Source organism: Falco naumanni, chromosome 13 (assembly GCF_017639655.2).
Source record: "Falco naumanni isolate bFalNau1 chromosome 13, bFalNau1.pat, whole genome shotgun sequence".
Taxonomy (NCBI): Eukaryota; Metazoa; Chordata; class Aves; order Falconiformes; family Falconidae; genus Falco; species Falco naumanni.
Genome location: NC_054066.1, coordinates 1,492,073 through 1,508,247, shown reverse-complemented (window position 1 = coordinate 1,508,247; position 16,175 = coordinate 1,492,073). Strand labels below are relative to the sequence as shown.

The 16,175-nt window shown below is 43.2% G+C and overlaps 1 protein-coding gene across 2 annotated transcripts in view; it reads left to right on the top strand.

Annotated features, from left to right (window-relative positions):
- Positions 1-854: 854 nt before the first annotated feature.
- The window catches only part of UBXN7 (UBX domain protein 7), a 31,167-nt gene continuing 15,846 nt past the window's right edge, over positions 855-16,175 (top strand). Inside the window, exons 1-5 of one of the 2 annotated variants that reach the window (XM_040612648.1) lie at positions 855-988; positions 4,218-4,365; positions 6,354-6,421; positions 9,352-9,417; positions 11,401-11,513. In XM_040612648.1, coding sequence (XP_040468582.1) covers positions 916-988; positions 4,218-4,365; positions 6,354-6,421; positions 9,352-9,417; positions 11,401-11,513 — 468 coding nt within the window. In that variant the 5' untranslated portion in view covers positions 855-915. The remainder of the gene's footprint in view (positions 989-4,217; positions 4,366-6,353; positions 6,422-9,351; positions 9,418-11,400; positions 11,514-16,175) is intronic. The other variant, XM_040612646.1, reaches the window with a different exon arrangement.

The following is a 16,175-nucleotide window of genomic DNA, read 5'->3' as shown; positions in this document are numbered from 1 at the left end:
AGTTTCTCACTTCTAATGCACATCCTCAGATAGCACCACTTAAGGTCATTACTAACTCCCCAAGCGGGGGCTTGCCCTCTCTCGGGGGGCCGAGTCAGAGGTCATGATGTCCCACTGCCACAAGTACCTTTGTCCTAACTTCCAAGCAACTTTCTGCAGATTGCAGCACTCTGTGAACTTGCCTCCTCTTCTGCCCACAACTTCCTCACTCAGAGGCTTCTTTTTGCATGACTCAAGAGAACAGTGTTCTTTTCCCCATCCATTCTTTGTTTCCCATCCTTCCCAAGGCTAGCTCCCTTGATTAGAAGCCCTTTATTCTCAGAGAGTCAGCTTGGCCTAAACTTTGTGCACAGATTTTTTTAACGTAGAGCTAAACATTAAATCAGAGTTTGGTAATTTGGGAGTTTAGACAACATAATGGGCTCCCTCGACAGGAGCAGGCATACCTGTTTCTTAGCCACCTCCTCCCTTGCAGGGCCTGTGGCGCCTTACTCCCGCGCGAGGGTCGAGGCTGGCTAGCCCCCTTGCTTTACCGTAGGCCTCTGTAACGATAGTAAGTCCGCGTGGAAGCGCTGGACTCGCCTCAGCACTGCTGGTAAGACCCCGGCCCTCCCGACTAACGGAAACAGGCAGAAAAAACCCGCAGCTCGTCAGCCCGCCCGGGCGCCATTTGAGGAGGCGCTGCGGCGGCGGGGCGAGGCGGGGTGAACCCCGTTGCCACGGCAATTCCCGCCTCTCTGGAGCCGCTGAGGCGGCGGGGCGGGGCTCGCCGTGTAGCCACGGCAACTCCCGCCCCGCCCCGCCCCGCCCGAGGCGCCTCCCCGGCGGCGGGCAGAGGAAGGGCGTGGGCGAGCGCCGCGCCTGCGCAGAGCGGGCGGGCCGGTGGCGTGCGTGTTGTTGTGCGGCGGCGGCAAGATGGCGGCGCACGGGGGCTCGGCGGCCTCCTCGGCGCTGAAGGGGTTAATCCAGCAGTTCACCGCCATCACGGGTGAGGCACACGGAAGCCGGGGCCCGCCGAGCTCGGCCGAGGCCGCCGTCGTCTGCGTGCTTAACGGGCGGCTCCCGTCCGGCCCCCGCCGCCGCATCAGGGGGTGGCCGCCCCGGCGGGCCGGGGGCGGGAGGAGCGGGCCGCGGCGTGAGGCGCCGCGCGGGATGCGCCGGAGTGGCGCCGGCGGGCGGCCCCGGGCGCGCTCTCCCCGGTCCCGGGAGGCCTCGCTGCCGCGGCCTCCCTCGGGGCGAGGTGCCCGGGCCTGTCAGCGGACGCGCAGCGGGGCCCGGCCCGCCGCGGCGGCTGGTGCCTCAGGCCCGGCCCGGCCCCCGCCGTGCCTCCGGCCTGCACGTCGTGGGGTCCCCCTCGGTCTTAGCGGCGGCTTGGGGGCGCCTCCCGCTTGTCCCGGTGGGCCGAGCTTCCCGGCGGCGCGGGTGCGGGTGCGTGTCCTTCCCCCCGGCCGTGCGCGCTGCTCCGCCCCGCGGCCCGTCTGACGGCCGGCAGGATAGCAGGGCCGGACCCTGAGTCCGCGTTTAAAAAAAAGAGAAAATGATACCTTAAAAGTGTGGCCGACTTTCGGACAGTTTGGTTTGCTGCCGAAAATAGCAAGTCGCCTTTAAATTGAAGTTTGCGGCAGGTGGTAATTCCTGCTTTAGCTTGTGTACTTTGAGCGCTTGACCCACTTTTGTGTTTAATCTGCTTCACTATAGTTCCCCCTTGCTTATGGCATTACGTATGAAATACTGAAGGCGTCTTTAATAAAACATTTTTGACTTTTTAGTTGATGTAAGTGGAGCTGCTTTTAGTTTGGTTGCTCTCAGCAGCTCGGTTTCTGGCGGTGTCCCTGTACTCAGGCTAGTAGGCACTCACATCCCGAACAGGGATGTGTGTAGTACCCTGTGAATGTCCCGTGGAACTGGGAAATTATTGATCGCTCGGCTGTCCTTAAAGAAGCCTTTTAGAGTAAACCCTCTGCATAAAAAGAAACTACAGCCAATACGTTTCATTGTAGTATGTGCCTGTGTGTAGCTTGGGTTGTGTTCTCAGTAGTAGTGCCTGAGATACTCACTAAAAAATGAGCGAGAACGGGCAGAACCATGCTAGTTTGCTCTTCCTGACAGCTTTTTGTGATTACACAGGTCGTTTATGCTAAATGTAAGAACATCTTATGCTTCTACAAAGGAAAAAAAGGAACCTGCTGGGCTCCACCCATCCACTACCGAAGTAGTTTTGATGGTTTGTTCTTCCATTTTAATAGATTTTAAGGTTACGTCTAAAAGTGTAGAACTTGTTTTGCCGATACTGGCATGATTTGACAGGTGCTCAGACGCATGCATCCTTGGCAGTTTGTGTTAGCAGCTTTCAACTTTTGAGTTTTAAGTGAATGGAAATCATTCCTGTCTGTCGAGGAAAGCCTGAATGAGTGCTATACAGCAGTTTTGATTCAAGCATAGGTGATAGTGAGGAAGGAGGAGTAGTTCTTGATATACTTCTCTTACCGGGATGGCAGAATTGTGTTTTCTTTGGTGCTCTCATCCAGAGAGAGATGCTCAGAGGTGCTTTGAGAACGTAGCTCCTGTGTGTCTTTACCAGTGAAATGATGGGATCTCTTTGAAATTTGCTTTTGAGTCTGAACAAATATTTAGTATTTTCTGTTTGCCAGTGCAAGCACTGAAAACATTCATATGGTGATGATGGCAGCTTCCCTAGGAGTGATGAATAATCAGTACAAGCACTTTATGTGCTGGTATCTCTTTATATAGAAGAGGGTTGAATATAATTTTTCTTCTGGTTCTTCTAAATGAATGAATTCACATGACTGTACAGCAAGGTTGTAGGTTGGTGTGCATATTCCAGATTAAACAGATACTGTTTATTTGCTACAGCTGATGTTGAAATGAGATGAAAATGGTAAAGAGCAGTTTGTTTGAAGACTGCAATCTTGATGCTCTTGCATAATTTTTTGAGATGTCACTAGTTTTTATTTTGGGCTTTCTTCATCTCAGTTAAGGCCTTAAAATACAGCTGGCTGCCAACTGAGTACATTTGTCTTGTCAGGTTGGTTTCTTTGGAAAACCACTTCCCCCAGAGAGTCTGACATTCTCCAGGGTTTAGCGTAATCGTGCAGGTCATTTAGAACTGATTTATCTCGACAGTTTCAAGGTGTATTCTCTGTTCAAACCAGAGCTTCTTGAGTCTTTCCCAGAAAATCTGAGAAATGTCCAAATGCGTTTTGCCCAAACTGATCTTATCTGTGACACTGATGCTGGGGAAAGTGTTTCCTTCATGTTGGTGACTTGCAGTGAACCCGGGAAGAATTACTACTGTTCCAAAAGCTACTGCCAAACTGGTTCAGCTGCATTTTGCCACTCTTCTCCTCTGTCGACCTTCCCATAGGAAAATAAACTCTTTGGCAGCCCACCACCTGTAGAGACAGATGCTGTAGGAAGTAGATGTGTAAAGGGTTGGCTGTAGGAGAGCTTCCATTGATGAGGGTCCTTCTGTTGATGGTACGATTTTTGAGGAGAATTGGGAGGTAGAGGCTGACAGAGGAAAGAGTGATGCTAAAAACTACTGTTTCATTCTGAGCGTCAAGAGTAAGACTGGATTTAGTTATGTTTAGGAGAGATTTTAATAAATGTTGGTCATTATACAGATAACTATGTAGACATTTCTGCCTCCTGGCTTTCCCCGCCCCCCCCATGTCTTAGGTGAACTGAGCTTCTACTGGTTTGGTTTTGCCTTTTAGTACCATCAGTAAAACAGGGTATCTTTTCTTCCATCTCTAAATATCTGTTCTAAGTGGGTAAAAAAACTTTAGCAGCTGATTTAGTATTCTCCCTGTTAAAAAGGTTAAGATAGGATTTCATTTTTTTGCATACGCCTACTAGTATCTGGAAAAATGTACCAGGAGAAGGTCTGACCTCTAGGGGGGGGGGAAAAAAAAAAAAAAAAAAAAAAAAAAAAAAAAAAAAAAAAAAAAAAAAAAACTTGCGAAAACCTCTTAGATGGCTTCCACTAAGTTTTCTCTTGATGGTGAGAAGTACCCCTGTGAGATATGTATGTTTGTCTCATTTCATAGTTGTACTTCAGAGATAAATGGCAACTGATGAACTTTTCTTTCTAGTTATTAGTGCTTTGAGAGAGAAAGCTTACCAGTCAGCTGTTCCTAGCGCTTCCAATCAAAATGCTTTCCAAAGAATGCTGTAATTTTTCTTTGGCATTACAGGTGCCAGTGAAAGCGTGGGAAAGCATATGCTTGAAGCATGCAACAATAATCTGGAGATGGCTGTCACCATGTTTCTGGATGGTGGAGGCATAGCAGAGGAGCCTAGCACCAGTTCGGCAGGGGTGTCTGCTGTTCGACCGCACACTGAGTATGTACCTGTGAACATGTCTGTATAAATGAGTATTCTGTCTTAAGAATTTGGTAGTGTAAGGCAGAATAAATAAGGCAATTATCACTTCTAACTTGCTGTCAACTCACAGTAACACATGTTTCTTTGATGATCTTGTTAAACTGATCTTCAATATTCTGGGTAAATAAGTGCTTACTATGTAAGTTGGTACGTAGACTAACAAAACTTACTCGCTTGCATGTACCTCAGAAGTTTCCCGTAGCTTATACATAGCATTTTTATTTTGCAGACATAGCTTAAGACATTAAAGGGGAATCCAGTAGTAAGAGATTCTTTTAAATTGCTCCAGAAATACTGCTTTATGTTACTTTGTAGTTAGAGAATTCTGTTGTTCTAGTTCTTATTTAGTTCCATTTGTAAGGGTTTTACTGTGTTATTGTAAGTGTGACCAGATTTGGCACTGGAAAGGCCAGATGGTGTGCACTGGTATGCAGAGGAATAAACAACTACAAATCTATATCAATGTCTTACACGTCAGGTGCCAGTAAAGGGAAGAGTTGTTCCACTTGAGCACGGCAGAGTCCTTCACTGCTGCCTGTTAATGTGTCTGCTTGGGATAAAAGGAATATTTTGGTTGGAAGCCAGTTGGTGTAAGTCACATTCATTAAATGTTGTAAATTAAGCCTAGCCATGCTTTCTTCTTTATGAAAATCTTCCACTTCAGGAAAAAGATGGCTAACTTTAAAAGAGAATTCTTCCCACTTCTGAAGCTCATGTATAAATTTAAACAATTCTTTTAGTACTGACTTTTATAGTTGATGTCAAGTGCCTTCCTGCTTGAACCTTTGACAGGTAATGAAGTTAAAGCTGTGTATCTGTTGGTGTTGGAGTTCTTATTTGTAGACAACTTCTGGCACACCAGTGACTTAAGATTCAATTTTTTATTGGAATACTTTCTTTTTTATACTTGACACCCTCCAGGTGCTGGTCAGCTTAGTGTTACTTCTAGGAAGAGAGAACAATAAATATGCAAATGCAAAATGGAGAATAACTAGCTTCACAACAGCAGTCAAAGATGTGGAGGTTAATAGCAAGGTTAGTGCATCTTGCTGGCATTATGAGTTACTTTTTGAAACTGCATGACCACGAGCCACAAACTGCACACTTTACAACTTTGAAGAGTCCGAGGGAAGAGGGCTCTTCAGGAGTAGTTCATAGGCAGGACACAGTGATGAATTTCCTTGGGTGAGCCTGTGCCCTCCTTTGCATAGATCTATGGGCCAGGTGGCCACCCTGAGTAAGTGATACTGTTTCAGAGCCCGTGTGATTTCCTTTCTTCTCCTAGTCCTAATTTCAGATTACCTGGCAGTTTCTGCAAGCCTAAGTGAGCTGTTGATACACCAGGGAGACCAGTTATGTAAGCAAGTAATTGCTTCAGGAATGGGGGGAAATGGATGTTTTGACCATCTTGTTTTTCTTGCTCTGAAAAAGAGAGGACTGTGAGTTTCAAGCGGAAGCAAAAAGTCTTCCAACAGAAGAAAGCTGGTAATAAGGAAGATAATGTTTTTTTTCTCTCTGTGTAAACAATCAGGGGAGGAGGATGGCAAGTGGATTAATTAGCAGCCTTTGCAAAGTTTTAGGAAACTATTCCAAGTTTTAAGAAATCTATTAAAGATGAAAAAAAATGTTTAAACAGTAGATGGACAGAGCCTGGGATCAAGTCACCCAGGGGTTTGTGTAATCTTCTATCAAGACTTACAAAGGTCTTCCATGCCAGAACTTGACGCAGAATGTATTAAATCCTGCATCGTTGCTGTGAGTGGGAATAGATGGTCTCCTGAGGTCCCTTTTGACCCCAAGTCTGTTGATTCTTTGCAGTGGTACAGCAGCATCCTTAACTGGTTCAAGTTGCAGGAGCCTTTGGAGCACAGTGGGATGTGGCTTATGTAGTACTTCGAATATTATCATCTGTCTGATTTTTTTTTTTTCCCATTCCAATTTCATAGGGATGAAGTACGAGCTCCAATTCCTCAAAAACAGGAAATTTTAGTAGAACCTGAGCCCTTGTTTGGAGGTAGGCTTGTGTTCTTACTTTGGTTTTTTGTTTTCTTTACCTTGAAATGAGCTAAATGACAAAAGAAAAACAGAACTTGCTGATAGGAAGAAAGCATTGTATGTATTTTTATTCTTGTTTTTTTTTCCCTGACGCAATTCTGCAGCGACGTAACAGGATTGCTGACTTGGAAATAACAGCACTGTTATTGAAAACCTCACACATTAGAGATGCTACATTCCTAGTGGTACTAATTTGTTAACTCCCGTTTCATGCAACTGTGAGGCAACAGCCAATTAGCTATGATGAGTATGCATCTGCGTACAGGGGGTTCAGAACCATGTGATACACTTCTGAGAGTGTTCAGGGTGGTGGGATAAAAGATTGAGCCTTAAGTGGTGGATGAAAATGAAGAGGACAAATGCGTGCTTCTCGGGGAAATGACAGATCAGAAAGAAGGGGTGAACTGTATGATTACTCATAACTTTCTCCATTTCTCGTGTGGGAATTTAATTTGCTCTGTCAACTGCACCATGCAGCTAGTTTTCTTGTTTGTTTTCTGAAGCTGTTTATCACTTTGAAACTTTTTTTCTGTACGGAAACAGGTGATGGTAATGCTGTTTTTGTTTGGGTGCTCATCTAAAACACTGTTTAGTACTCACGTAATACACTAATGTTCTGAATCTCAAAACCTCAGTCAGAAAACTCTGCTGTAGGGGTTCTTTTACAGCAGCACAGGGGTGAAACTTCCGTAGCAGGACTGGATTACCTGGTCCATTATCCTCTCCTTTTGCACAGTGTCCATGTCTGTAAGGAGATGTAAGGCCCTCTTTACGCTTACTTCCTCTAGCCTTGTGATGGTCTGTCCTTCCTGTGTTGAGCAGGCCATTTCTGGCTGGCCGTGTGGCCTTTATCACGGCAAGTGGTTTGGGAGTCTTGTCCTTTTTATTAAGAAGGGACATGCAAGTGCTCATCTTTAAGGTGGCCTCATACCCATAGGAAATGCTTTTTGCTGTTGTTCGGTTCCTGTGATAGAAAGGAGAAGGAGGCCAAGCTTCAGGATCACTCTGGAACTGCTTTTCTCTTGATCCTTTTTTTTCAACATCAGAGAGGAGCTCTTTAGGCAGGATACATAGGCTGAGTGGTGGTTCTGGAGAAAAGTGCCCTGCTGAGGGGTCTCTGAAGGCCTGAAGTTCCTGTGGCCCAACAGAGTTTTTACAAAGGTCTGTGGACTCCTATGGGTTCAAGAATCTAAGAAGTGCAAGATTAAGATCTGATGACCCTGATGCTTTGTCCTGTTCTACCTACCGGTCACACTCTGATCTTGGATGCATTGTCACTGACCATCCAGCTGAAGCGATCTGTGGATCAGTGATAGCCTCCTGGCACTGTCTGATTCACCAGTGCTAATATGCTCACTAATGCCACTTCTTTTTATACCGTGAAGCAGCCTGAAAAGCTCACTGAAACTGGAGGGATGCTTCACTTGGTCTTTTCAGCTCTAACCTCAAAGCAGGGGATGTGCTGGTGTCTGTTTTTAACGGTCATATTGAGGTGGCTATATGAACTTAGGTTTTCTTCCAGTTGAAGAGATGACCCTGTCTGTTTGTGCTCTGCCAGATACATGGGTCCCATCTCGCAGTACAAAGGGTATCAGAAAAACATCTCTCCAGACTGCTGTGAACATCTTCACCAGCACTGTCAGGCTGTAGCTAAGCCTGGGCAAGGGAAATGCTGCTTTTGCCGAAGTGGTCCTTCAGCTGCTATTCTCAGCTGTAGCCTGAGTCGCTCTGAAGTTGGCCTTAATGGGTTGTGTTTATGCCTAAGCATTTAGTGGTGAAAGAGCTGTTACTTCCTGGAGTTAGGCATTATTGACAGGCATGTTCCTCATTCAGGCCTGCTTTTTTTTTCCCCGGTGATAGCCTGTGTCAGATACACTAATTCTTTCCTTCATACTCTGTACACCAAGAATGCAAGGAACAACTGTGTTCCATTCTTTATGCCCTTGTTGTGGCATAAGTTGAAAGATGCTGCACATGCTATGGGTGCAGAGCCAGAAAGGTCTCTAAAATTGAATTTTGGAGGTGCTTGCTGTGTGACCTGTGCATAAGTTGTGCTTTCTCACAGTCAATGGATTTTTCCTAACACAGGTTTCCGGTGGGTATATGTTAGATTTATCTCACTTTGTTTTATTTGTTATTTATTATGTCTTGTAACGATTAGGCTTTGAAAAGTTACATCTTAAAATTCTTCTGCTTTCAGTTAATAGTAGTGCAGCTGAATAGTTGGAATGCAAAGCAGAACTGCCTGCCAGGATTTATTCCAAGTACAGGATTGTGCTGTACTTGAGTGGTACTTCCAGGTACTAATCCAGTTATCTGCCTGGGCTGCTGTTTTTGTGCAGCTGCAGATAATCTGGTCTGAAGATTTCCTTGCAGATAGTGATACTGGATCTAATGGAAGAATGTGGCTGTTGCCAGCCAAGCAGCTGGGACAGGATCTGGTTAAGAGATTGGAAAAGAACAGAAATGCCCTGTGGAAAAAACAAATGTGTTTCCTAACAAAGAAAATATTCTCCCATGGGGTTTAATCTTTGGAAGTTTTTCATCTAGTTGAAGGTCTTTGGTAAAAATCTTGACTGGAATTGTGACATGTTGATGCTGTGACAGCACTGCCACTACATACTTATGGGCCTTGGTGAGCCTGTCAGAAAGGGCTAACTGCTCCTGGGGTAAGATTTGCTGGAGGGAGAAAGTATTAGGAAGTGGGTCTTACAAACTGCCTATTTCCATCCTCCCACCCTGCAGCCCTTCCTAATTACCTTACTCCCGTATTATTCGTGCTTTGGGTACCTATTCTGTTTTCCCACACATGTTATGGAAAGCGTTAATATGTAATTATTATATATTGTATATGTTTGAAATAATTCTTGAAATAATTATTTTTTTAAGCTCCTAAAAGACGCAGACCTGCGCGCTCAATATTTGATGGCTTTCGGGATTTTCAGACAGAAACCAGTAAGTTTCTACAGATCAGTGAGCTAGAGGTTCTGTTATTTACGGTTTTTTACTGCAAATAAGTTTGAACAATAGTTTCTGCTGTAAGCTAGGACAGCTTTCAGTGGTTGGTTTTTAAATTGCCTCCTGTGTAACAAAATCTTTTTTTAATAACATTAATAGGCTGTTCGTTGTTGCAGTGTCAGTACTGTTTGCTGATGTCTCTCCCATGTTTGTGGTACAGTTAAGGTTGTTAGTTTATTGTTTTGGGGTAGCTGGTGGGGGAGACTACTGAGTGATGGACATATAAAGCAGGTAGTGAGGATGCTGGTCCAAACACTGGCCTGTGTTACCCGAGTGAAACCTGCAGACAGTATATTCTGTCTGCTTTGGTATGGCAAATATTTTTATGATAACTCTCTCTCAAAAAAAACCCAAACCCAAACAACTTTGCCTGCTCTAGAAGGAATCGAAAAGGGGGAAGAATCTAAAACCCGTGTATAAATTAAGTTCATCCACTGAATTTTTCTTAGCTGGCCAGTGGTCATGCTGGCACTTGCATTAGATCTGAGTAGCCCTGAGGCTTCTGTCTTGCTCATCCACAAGGTTCTCATGAATTAATTGCTGTTTACCGCTATCTGTTCATATGCAGAATCTCCAAACCACAAAGTGCTGGCTGTTATTTAAGCCATTAAGTTTCATAGAATATGGTACTTTGACAGCAGAACACCAGATATTGCCCAGCTGAGTTAGAGCTGTTGCACAGTTGTTACCGGTGATATTGCTGCAGTGTTTAAGAGGTCTAACCATGGACCAGGTTCCCATGTAGTTTGGTGCTGTTGGATGCCGAAGCGAAACTAAGTATGTGTAATTACTTTCTTTGCCCTGACAGGTTTGTTCAGGGTTTTCCAGTAATAATGAACTGTTGGAGTGCTAACGTCGCTGGCAGCTGTATAAATGAAAATACATCATTTACAAAATCATCATACCCTTAACTTTTTTTCTCATCCTCTCTACTCTGTTTTGAGACATTTAGAGATGCACAATATGCAAAAGCATTGTCAAGGCTTACGATGAAACTTTATCACGCTTTTTGGTAAAACTTCATAGATGAGTATCTCTGAAAAGTCCATATTATTTCCTGGCTCCTAGGCCTGCTCCACAGGGATGCTTTTTTCCCTGTGGGGATCCAGTGTCTGCTCAAAAACCACTTGTATGCTATGGCCCATTGACAGCTCCTTTCAGTACTGGAAAGTTTTTGGTGGTGGGATAGTTACTGCCCATTTCAGCTGACACCTAATGTCAAAATACATTGTATCGCTGCATTTTTAGGTGAGCAGTTACTGTGATTTACCTTTATTGTATATAGTCATGGCTATGTAGGAAATATATTCTGTATTATTTTAAACGGAATTGATACCCCTAAAAGAAACATGCTCAAAGTACTTAGGGGTAAACAAGGCTGGAAACATGTTCACCTGAAAGAGACAGTGGTATCTTGAGCTGATTGTGGGAAGACTGGATGTGTAATATAAACATCCAAAGATACTTCTCCGTGTAAGCTAAGTCTCTTGGTTTTTTTGTTTTGGTTTTTTTGTTTGTTTGTTTGTTTGTTTTTTCTGTGGGATTGCCTTACAGTCAAGAAATAGAAACACTGGAATAGAAATATTCCAAGTAACAGTTATGATGCTACAGTCTATCTCAGTTTCCCCTTTAAAAGCATCACTGGGGACAAGTCACAGTGCGCTTTTTTTGCTTGTTTTCAAATACTGGCATGTGACTCCCTCTGCTGATACTCATGTTTAAAAGTGAAATAAATGCCCAGTGCTTAAGAAAGCTGGGGCAAGCAGGGTTCTTACCTTATGTAGCCGCTAGTCTTGTTCAGTGGGGTCTAACCTTGCAACTCTAGTGCTGGAGTTTTGTGTATGAGCATATAGCCTACAATAAATCCATCTTCTGAGTGCTTTGTCTAATTCAACTTCCTTTCCTCTTGGGGCTGTACAGTTCGACAGGAACAGGAGCTACGAAATGGAGGGGCAGTAGATAAGAAACTCACTACTCTAGCAGACCTCTTCAGGCCTCCCATTGATCTGATGCACAAAGGCAGCTTTGAAACGGTAAGTTTTGAAATTTTGGTGCAGTTCCTTATGTGATGACTGTGTACAGTGTGGAAGCCTTATGTTAGGCTATTGGCATGTGTGGATCTGTTGGTGGATGATCAGGAATTTACAAAAGACTGTATAGTGATAAATATTCAGTGGACTACATTTGGAAATGTTGATGACATATTGAAGGACTAACTAATGATAATAGACCACATTGTTTATGTTTAAATGTCAGTGTGGCAAATCACTCTTGGTGAAGGACTTTAGTGCGCAAGGGAGGCTGGTCAACATGGAAAAAAACGCATCCCTTGAAGTATCTCTGTAGAGCATGATACAGAAAAAGCTGAAGTAAGATTGCTTTTGATAGGTGAGCAAGGACTTTGCAAGGGGCGATATAGTTTGCAGCACAGCCCGGCTAAGCAGCTCAGGCAGACTTAACATTAACATGGCTAAGTGGTTTCTGATACCTGAGCTGGTAAAAGTATTTGAGTGTGGCTTTGTCGTGAAGGCACAACTTTATCTTCAGTAGAGGTCTTGCTCTTGTATAAAAGCACACTGGTTGTCTTTTGCATCTGGTAGTGGTGCAAAAAGTATCCAGGAGATCGTCTGGCTGAGAAGGGGACTGTTAGCTTTAAATAATTTCAGGTGTCACCTTTCCTGTCTGTGTAGGCTTGTGTGGATCTAGTCATAAGTTGTTATGATATGGACCAGGGACTTAATGAATAATTAGATAATATGCGAACTGGTGTATGCATTTTTTTAGTCCAGAATTTCTAGATATTCTTCAGAAATTGCAGTTACTACTGAATTTCTACCTGGTCATCTTTAAGTAGCTGAGATTTATTATTATATAATGATGATTTAATGAGAATGCAAGCTAATGATCAAATGGTGCAATACAGATGCTGAAAACAGTGATAGAGATATGACCGCATGAGCTGAACAAAAATATTATTTACATTTTTTTCACATTTGCCTCTACTGCCTTGCACAAATACTGGAGCGCTCCTGGAGAATTTTTGGAGGAACGCTGTGTGCCTTTATTGAGTCTCCAACTCTCATCCTGTTAGCCTCATCTCTTTTTATGCTTCCTAAATCACTGGGGATCAGGTGCCATGTCACTAATTCCTGTATTCTGACAGTGCTCTCCGTATGTTTAATTTTCTAGCAAAATTCCAGGTTTGAAAGGGTGCTGACAGAGAATACCTGTCTCTGCCTCGTAATTTGGTGCAATGGAAGGAGATGAGCAGGCTGAAGTAGCTGTTGCTGAGGCATCCCTGCCGTGTGATACGCGGTTCAGGGTTTACTTCAAACAAGGCTGCATTAGGTCCTCCAGCTAATGATGCCTACGGGGCCTGTGGTTCAGAGCTGATCGTGAATCCAGCGAATGAGTGGTTCAAGGCAACAGTAAAAGGAATTCACTCCAGACTGGAATGTATAGTCATATAGCAAGTGCCCTCTGCCCTCGGTGGTAGAACTTGAGGTGTGTGCTAGTTTTTCCTTGGGTCTTGCTGAAAACATACCAAGACTTCAGCAGTGTTGATTGTAGCATCTGCCACAGTCAAAAGTAGTTTCAGAGGATGAAGTAACTGATTGATAGATTTGGTTTTCCTAAAGTCTCTGCATTCTTATTCAGTCTTGCAAATTGAAAAAAAAAAAAAAAAAAAGGTGTGCGTGCATGTGTGTGTATATACACACACCTTGTCCTGTTCTTTTCAGTAACTCAAAGTCATTTATACTTTCTGATATTGGTGTTCACCTTTTTGTGTTCTTGTACAGTTCATTGTCCCATGGGATACCCTTAATTTCAAACCAATGCTCCCGAACTTCACTGCAATAATAATCTTTAGCTTCTCAATTATTTGCTCCTCACTCTTCCATTTTACCTTTTATGACTGCTGCTTTAATGCTTCACACTGGGACAGTGTCGGGTCTCCTGTGAATCCCGTGACCAGAGTCTCTCGAAATTCACCTCTGGCAAGCTGCTCTTAGCTTCTTCCTTATCTGTACACTTAGATAAACGTGTATAAACTATATAATAAGTGAGAGATGTTTATCACATTCCAAAGTACCAAGGAGTAAGTACTGTCGTTTTGATGCTCTTGTAGTTTAATGTTAACCTGAGTGGGGGTTTCTTAGTATTGTTTGGTGTATTCTAACCTCTGGAGGGGGGTGCAGGAACATTCTTCCAGCGTGATGCCATGTACGTTTATCATAGAATCATTCAGGATTTATGACTTTACTCAAACTTAGCCGGAGTGGTGCCATCTTGTCTTACTAAGGTTTTCATGTATCTTTGTTGCTTATCTCTTGTGGCTCCTCTTCGAGTACTCTAAGGTTGATTTTGATAGTAAGTAAACTGTTGTCTTTCATTTTCCCAAAGAAACCTCATTTTTCTTCAATTACAAAGAGACTTCCATTATCAATGAGGTGCAGAAAATTGCCATTTCATCTTAACTCTGTAACATTAGTTTTTAAGAGTATGTGAGAATTAATTTTCATTGAAGAAAAACTTTAAAAAAAATGTCATTCAACACTTTAACTTGCTGGTTTTGAAAAAGCAGTGTGCTTCACGTACAGAACAATTTACGAACCTTATACTTGTTAAGTGTGTGATGAACTGAATTACACCACAGAAATATGATGAAAAAAGATTTGATACAGAAAATCTGTAAAAGACTCTTTTAATCACGCAGGCTTTTTGAACATGAGCCACTAGATGTTAGTTACCTAGTGACTGGTGGAATGTGGCTATGTAAGCCAGAGGCAAACAACTGATGGGCCAGTGAGATGTTGACCTGAACTGTCTCTTTTTTATTTTTTATTTTTTCCCCCCCCTACTAGAAAATTTCAGATAAACTTTCAGATCTTAAATACACAGTGGCACTAAAGAGTGGTGCATGGTTATACAATTAGGCTGTTGTCAGTTAAGACTGCACAAGGGATTAGTTTTCTGACTGTAATATTGAGCTTTAATATGTATTAAGCTTCAGAGTTATCTCCTTAATGTAGAATCTGCTAGGAATAAATCACTAGAGTATAATAAATAAATAAAAGCCGCACCAAACATGCTCTATAAAGAACAGCATGGTTTTGTTCTCATCTCAAAAGACTGCTTCCAAGGATTGCAGGTGTTCATCTATTCATGCAAATGATGCGAGATATGATTTGATTTGTAGGGGGTGCACACTGACTTATTTTACATTTCTTGTTTAGGGAGGAAATAGTTCTGGTGCATGCAGTTCTCTGCTTAACACTCATTAGGATTTCAGTACTTTTGTGAAGTGACTGTATGTAATGTTGCAGAGTTTCAAGTTTGTCTATATGAAGCTTCCTCATTTTACAAGTCATACCTTTTCTAGCTGCTTCCTGCTTATGGCTGATAACTGATTTTTTTTTTTTTTCTTTGCATGTAGTGAGCAGTGATAGTTTGGAAGCTAATCTAGTCCTTGTACCCAAAAGGTGCAATTTGCATAAGGTGCTTCTAGACTGGCCGTTTGTATAAGTACAGTTTGCAGATGCACCTTTGGCACAGGAATGGCTGGCTGAGGAAAGGACGTATGCCCTGGCCCAGGCAAGAAGTGTAATTCTAGCAGATATAGGATGTTTCTTGTCAGATAATCTCATGCTCTTTGTCACCTGTTATCTTCCAAACTGAATCATGTTTGATTAGCAGATGTCCATAAGGTCACAAGATGCTGGCTCCACTTCCTTGTTTCTCTCTGCTGGCTTAAAGGAGCAGTGCATTTCAACAAAGCTGAGCAAGCAAGAACCGCCATAACATTTATAAACCCTGCACGGTTCAGAAAAGTCAAATGAGAGGAAAACATGTTATTTTTACTAGTGCAAGAGCTAGAGGTTATCCAGTGAGATCCAGTACTGAGTGTAAAACAAGACTTCTTTCACGTGTAGCCTAACCAGATCGCTGGTTTGTTGCTGTAAGTTGTAGTAGTGAAAAATGTGAATTAGGTAGAAAGGGTAAAGGTAAACTCAGGATGGATTGGTTTTGTTTTGGTATTGTGTCTGTCCTGTTCTATCTGAGATCCGCTACCTCTGTCTTTGAAAGCTCCTACTCTGCCGATTGCTGAAAGCTTGAACAGAGATCCTTGCCGAGAGTGGGTGTTCTGTACTTGCCCTGTCTGTGTGCTCTAAGTGCCTGGTGTGGGCCTTTATACCTCAAAGGAGGAGGAGAAATGGGGGCAGCTGATGTTGGAAACTGGATCTAAAGCCATCAGACTTAGCTTGGGTCACGCAAGCCAGCTCTTGAGCCTTCCCTTGTTCTTTTTTCACTTACCAAAATGACCTACCAGTACAATTTGCAAACCCACAGCATTTCTTTCCCCCAAGTTCTTCTCCTTCCCCCTGCCTCCACCCCCTCAGAAAAAAAACATTAGTTGTGTAAGAGCAGAATTGTGTGTGTGTGAGATGGTAGCAATTAACTGTGTCCTTTTAAATGTTAAATGTGAAGCCTGTTGTCTTTAGAAGGAAGTTACAAGTAGTTTTCAAAGCAATACCTGCTCTACAGGTGAAAACTCATCTTTGCAAATGTTCTGTGTGGAATTTCCTGCTTGCATCCTTTTGAGGACGTTAGCTGGATGGAAGAGAGGTAGAGCCAGGTTTTCAATAATATTGCAAAATATACAAATTGTGGAAGAGCCAGATGCACCTTCTGAC